At 49.6% G+C, this 6,254-nt stretch overlaps 1 protein-coding gene across 1 annotated transcript; it reads left to right on the top strand.

The window, feature by feature from the left end:
* Nucleotides 1–236: 236 nt before the first annotated feature.
* On the top strand, nucleotides 237–5,201 carry BNIP1 (BCL2 interacting protein 1). The gene is made up of 6 exons (XM_009099299.4): nucleotides 237–543; nucleotides 624–716; nucleotides 993–1,084; nucleotides 1,871–1,972; nucleotides 2,741–2,859; nucleotides 4,585–5,201. The coding sequence occupies exons 1-6, from the start codon at nucleotides 457–459 to the stop codon at nucleotides 4,779–4,781; spliced, it is 690 nt and encodes a 229-aa protein (XP_009097547.2). The 5' UTR covers nucleotides 237–456; the 3' UTR covers nucleotides 4,782–5,201.
* The last annotated feature ends 1,053 nt before the right edge of the window (nucleotides 5,202–6,254 follow it).

The following is a 6,254-nucleotide window of genomic DNA, read 5'->3' as shown; positions in this document are numbered from 1 at the left end:
TTGGATGTAAACCTGGAACTTCTCCAGGGGAATCTTCTGGCTCTACACAGCTCCTGACAGAGGAGACAGGGACAGGAGGAGAGGGAACGGCCTCAGGCTGGGCCAGGGCAGGCTCAGGGTGGGCACAGCAGGAATTTCCCCATGGAAAGGGCGCTCAGGCAATTTTGATCCCCATCCCTGGAGTGTCCCAGGAGGGGTTGGAGGTGGCACTCAGTGCTGGGGGCAGGGTGGAGATGGGGCACAGCTTGGGCTCGATGGGTTTCGGAGGTGTTTTATGACCTCAGCGATCCTAGAATTCTGTTGTTCCTCCTTTCGGAGCAGCACATTCCCTGTCGAGCAGCACACTGCCCGCCATCGGCCCCGGCCCCGCCACGTCCCCTCAGGCCCGCGCGTCCCCGCCCGCCGCCCGCAGGGGGCGCCCGCGCGCCCGGCCCACCCCGGCCCTGCCCGGCCAAGATGGCGGCGGCGGCCGCGGCGGTGCCGCTGCGGGTCTGCCACCAGGAAATCGTCAAGTTCGACCTGGAGATCAAGGCGGCCGTGCAGGTACCGCCGCCAGCCCCGGGACACCCCGGTACGGCCGTGGGGAGAGCCGTGCCTGCGCTGACCGCGCCGTTGTGTTCCAGGACATCCGGGACTGCCCGGGGCCGCTCAGCGCCCTCACGGAGCTCAATGCCGCCGTCAAGGAGAAGTTTCGACACCTCCGCGGCCGCATCCAGGTGAGGGGCCCGGCTGGGGCTGCTGAGGGCACCGAGCTGTGCTCCGGGCCCACCGGCTGTGGTTTAGGGCTGGGGGATCCCGGCTGTGGGTTCCTGCCGGGGTTTGGGGGCTGTTCTGCGAGTGTTTTGGGGGTCCCGGCTGAGATCTGGGGAGTCGCGGCCCTGGATTGGGGGTTTATCAGATAAATCTGCTCCGAATCCACTCCCCGGCCGGGGCTGGGCTCTGCGAGCTGCGGGTGGCTGGTGAGGTTCTGGTGTTTGTGCTCTCCGCCGAAGGAGCTGGAGCAGATGGCCAAGGAGCAGGACAAGGAGTCGGAGAAGCAAGCCTTGCTGCGGGAGGTGGAGAACCACAAGAAGCAAATGCTCAGGTGGGTCTGGCAGCTGGGGCTGCTCCCAAGCCCGCTGTATGCAGAGATTGGCTGACTTTGATGCAGAGTCTCTCAGGAAGCACAAACCCTGACACGTGTTTTGTGCCAGACCAAGAGGTCAGGGACAGAAAGGGTTCAACTCCTTTCTCCTGTCCTGACTTCCTAACTCTGGTCTGTCCCTTTGAGCTCAAAGAAGGTGGCTTAGTAGGCTGTTTGATAGTTTTCTTCTTCCCTTGGTTCTGAATGCTTCACTGAGGAGGGGGAATGTCAGGATAGACTGTTGTTGTGTGTAGGAATGCAGAGAAAGTGAAGGGCTGGGGGAGCTGGGAAAGGGGCTCAGCCTGGAGAAAAGGAGGCTCGGGGGGATCTCCTGGCTCTGCACAACTCCTTGAAAGCAGGGGACAGCCAGGTGGGCATCCAGAAGGAGAGGGAACAGCCTCAGGCTGGGCCAGGGCAGGCTCAGGGTGGGCACAGCAGGAATTTCCCCATGGAAAGGATGCTCAGGCACTGGAACTGCCCAGGGAGGTTTGGAGAGCCCATCCCTGGAATGTCCAAGGAAGGGCTGGAGGTGGCACTTGGTGCTCTGGGCTGGGGACAGGGTGGGGATTGGGCACAGCTTGGACTTGATGATCTTGGAAGTATTTTCCAGCCCAAGTATTTCTTGGATTCTGCGGGTCCTTGCATGTGTCAGGAGTGCCCAGTTACAGTGGTGGTTGCTTTGTGAAAATTGTCTGTGCTTGCAAGGTGTTCCCATCATGTTACAACACTCTGCTCTTGTGATTTCAGCAACCAGGCAGCCTGGAGAAAGGCAAATCTGGCCTGCAAAATTGCTATTGACAACTCTGAGAAGGATCAGCTGCTGCAGGGAAGAGACATCTTGAGACAAAGGTATCAGACTGTCTCACTGTACTGTGGGATTTAAGCAGTATATTCCTGGCAGTATATTTCAAGGCAGTATATTCCTGCCTTGAAATGAAGTTTTGTCCTTTTGCTTAAAGGGTATAGTAATATCCTATATTCACTCATTTCAAATGAAAATTACATAATATTTTTAATTTATTTAATTATATCAAGTGTAGCTTTTCTTTTATGAGTGCATTTCCCTTTTGTGGAGATTTGGGCTGTTAAGGATTGTGATGAATTCAAGTTTTCTTGGCATGTCTGAGCAAAAAAGGGGATAAATTAACCTTCATAACTTAACAGATTGTCTTTTACATTAATTGTAATGTAAATGTCTTACCAGATAGGTTCTAAACAAGACCTGGGTCATTATCCAAGCTGTTTTCACATTCAGAACAGGATGTGAGTGTGTGCAGGCTGTGTATTGAAAGCAACAGCTGGGATACTCAGGATGATAAAATGGGTTTGTGTTGGTGCTCCCACAGCAGCTCATGGACTTACACACAGTCCTGAGTGAACAAATGGTGAAGTACAGGGCCCTGTGAAATTCTGGGCTGTTATTTGGGCTCAGGACTTTCATATTTTGTGATTTTTTTTTATTGTTTAGTGAAAATAATTTGAATTTCTCATGCAATGAAAACCAGCACACCAGAGACATTGCCAAGTATTGGTCTCATCTCCCTATCAGCAGCATTTTCCCAGAGCATCCAAAAAAATAATTTTACCTCTTCCTGCTTTGCCTTTTTGTCTTTTCAGGAAGACCACAAAGGAAAGTCTGGCAGAGAGTGCAAGCAACATCACAGAGAGTCTGATGGGCATCAGCAGGATGATGTCCCAGCAGGTGCAGCAGAGTGAGGAGACTGTGCAGACCTTAGGTACAGCTGGAGTTTGGGCTGGAGTGGAGGGGTGATGGAAGCACCTTTGGTCAGCTCTGTCAGCCTGGGGAGAGGAGCAGAGTGGGACAGTGTGCTACCATGATGATTAAGGGACTGGCCAGCAGGACTCCTCCAACAGCTGGACATAAACAGGAAATATCAGTGTACTTTGTGTGGAGTTTCTGTTTCATGATCATGAGAAAGAAAAGGGGTCAGGATGAGGATGAGTTTCTTGTAAAAGCAGTGTGAGCTCACACAGTGCCCAGAGTGAGTTTGGTGTTACTCTGTGCCACTGTCCTGGCAGGGATTTAGGGATAGCAGAGGAATCAAAAGCATGGACACAAGTCCCTGCACAGAGGAAGGAATGTCTGGAGAGCTGTTCCAGCCAGGCTCCAGCTGGGATGGCTGAGACACTGGGATCAAGTACCTTGAACCTGAGGTCACTTGCTCTGTCAGCAGTGCATCAGGGACTGTGAAACCAAGATTTCACCCAGTTCCTTGGCTTCGGCTCCTAAAACCATAAATCAAGTGACCTGTCAGAGCTGGTGATTCATGGAGCATTCAGAAGTTGCTGCCTGGGCCTCTTCCTAGCTGTGCTTTTGGGCAGGAGGGAACTTTAAAGACAAAGATAAATAACAGGAGTTTGCCCTCCTTGCTTTCTGCCCCATCTGAGGGTGGCAGCTGGGCAGTTTGTTGCTGCAGGAGTAGCATGTTCCTTCTCCCATTAAAAGGACAGTTTGGCAGGCACTTTTTCACCCTGTTTCTGAATGAACAGCGCTTGGAATTCATCAAGGGAAAAACTACCAAAGGTCATTTACAAAACCCAGCTGCAAATTCTGAGTTAGCAGTGGGAATTCCTGCTTCCTGAGCATTCCCTAGGATGCAGTGAGTGTTTGAGGAGCAGGGAAGCTCTGCTTTGTCATTAACTCTGGGAAACAAATCTTCTGTTTTCACGTGGATCAAAATGCCTCCTGAAATGAGATGGGACAAAGCTGCAAAATATTGCAGACCTATCTCTGCTCTGTTTTTGTGAACCAGACAGTGCTGGACTTGGCCTTTCTGTGAGCAGCCAGGGCAGTGCAGGGTAATGCACTGTCCTGCAGGCTGTGCTTTTTGTAAAGCAGAAAAAAGGGCATTCCAGGGCTTTTGCTTTTGTTTTGAAAGGAGCAAGGCTGACAAGTTTGGGGCGTGAGTTTGTTTTCTCACACACTTCCAGTTGACCCTTCTCATTTTTATTAGGCAAAAAAATTGCTGTGTGTGTCAAAAATGACTATTAAAAACTGTTTGAGCTGAATAAATCTGTGAGCTCACACTGATTTACTGCTGGGGCTTGGGGGAACACTTTCAGTGGTGCAGTTAATATATTCAAATATTGCCCTGTCCTGCTGCTGCTGGTGATTTCTCTCTCTAGCACCATTCCTATTTCACTCTGCTTCCAGCAGTGCTGACTGAAAAACCTGAACTAGATTTGACCTGCTAACCCAAAAATTCAAAATCCAGGAGCTTCAGTAGTATCTTTAATCTTTTCAGTGCTCTTATTTCCCTTTGCACCCCTGAGCTGTGAGAACTCTCTGTGTCAGTCTCACCCACAAGCCAGCCTGACCCAGAATATCCCTCAGGCACTGTCCATGTTACCAAATATCTCATCCTTACACACTTTGCTGGGTATTTTTAAAGCACAACCTGCTGGTTTAAACTTTGTTTTCTGTTCCCCTTTAATTTCAGCCAATTCTTCCCGAACCATCCTGGAAGCAAATGAGGAATTCAAGTCCATGTCTGGCACCATCCAGCTGGGGAGGAAGCTGATCACCAAGTACAACCGCCGGGAGCTGACAGACAAGCTGCTCATCTTCCTGGCCCTCGCCCTCTTCCTGGCCACAGTGCTCTACATCCTCAAAAAGAGACTCTTCCCATTTTTGTAAAATTCCAACAATCATTGAACTATTAAAAAATAATCAGAAAGAGATGGTTGATAACGGTGGGGCTTTTAAAGGAAATAATAAAGGGTTATTGCAATAGCTGGAGGAGCATTAGAGTAGTCAGGAATTTGTGCTGTCCCCACAGAGCTTGGGAGCTGCCTCAGAAGAGATTGATAGATCATGCTTGGAAAGAAGAAATGCCAGTTTGCCTGGGGGTTTGGGGATCCAGCACTTGAGGGACTGGGCACTCATAGGTGCCAGTCTGAACTTTCAACCTCTCACTGATTTCTGCCTTGAAATGAAGTTTTGTCCTTGGCTTGGACTGGAAGCTGCTCTGACATCTGTGTGTGACATGCTGAGAGTAAGAGGAAGGATGGAAGAGAAAAACTCAACATTCCATTAATAAAATATTTATTGTATTCATGTTAAGAGTTTTGTTTAAAAACAAAGTCTGAAGGCTTGAAAGGGCCTTTCAGTGTAAAAGTTCTGCATTTTCTTTAGCAGCAGTGGTTGTTTATGGATTGTTTTTCTGGGAGCATAACACTGCCTGGCTCTGTCCCTCTGGCCTTGGGAGGGCTCTGAGCGAAGCAAAAATGGGAGCCCCATTTGTTACTATAAATTCACACAATAGTTAAGAGAATTAGATTGGCAATCTACTAAAATCAAAAATCTTTTCCCTCCTTTATGTAACTTCACTTCATCCTTTATCTTTGCACTATTACTGCCAAGGTGTGCATTTGGAACTTGGAGGGTTTTACTCCTATTTTGTGGCCCTGGAACAGGCAGACTGGACAGAGTGGATGTGGTTTCCATATTGTTCATTCCTTGTATTGCAGGGCAGTTCTTCCAGCCTTTCCTGAGATACAGAATTGCACCAAGAAGTAATTAAATTGGTGATGTGCACGTTGGGGGCTTGAATAAGAGAAATGACTCAGCTTCAACAATCTAATCTTTGTAAATAAGCCTACCTGCATAAAGTGTCAATTTACAGAGAGACAATCAGAGTCAAAGAAATTAGGGAAAAAATAGCACGGACTACTGGATTTTTTGTGAGAGGGGAAGGGAGAAATTCCAGGATGCAACAGGTTACTCTGCAGCACTTGATTCTTGAATCATTTCCTTCCACAGGCAGCCAGGAATCACCCAGGTTCCTGATGGGCCACAGACCTGGCAGGAAATAATCAGTGGGGACAGTGAGATAAATATTATTTGTCTTTGGGGTGAGAAGGGTGGTTTGGTGCAGCAGCTCAGGGGGTGCCTCAGCAGCCACCCTGGAGCAGAGCACAGCTCATGGTGATTGCCTGGCACAGCTGTTGGTGATTGCCTGGCACAGCTCGTGGTGATTGCCTGGCACAGCTGTTGGTGATTGCCTGGCACAGCTGTTGGTGATTGCCTGGCACAGCTGTTGGTGATTGCCTGGCACAGCTGTTGGTGATTGCCTGGCACAGCTGTGGTGATTGCCTGGCTCCCTCCTGG

The sequence above is a fragment of the Serinus canaria genome, chromosome 13 (assembly GCF_022539315.1).
Source record: "Serinus canaria isolate serCan28SL12 chromosome 13, serCan2020, whole genome shotgun sequence".
Lineage (NCBI taxonomy): Eukaryota > Metazoa > Chordata > Aves > Passeriformes > Fringillidae > Serinus > Serinus canaria.
The sequence above is the reverse complement of the archived record's forward strand: the minus strand, read 5'-3'. Positions and strand labels throughout refer to the sequence as shown.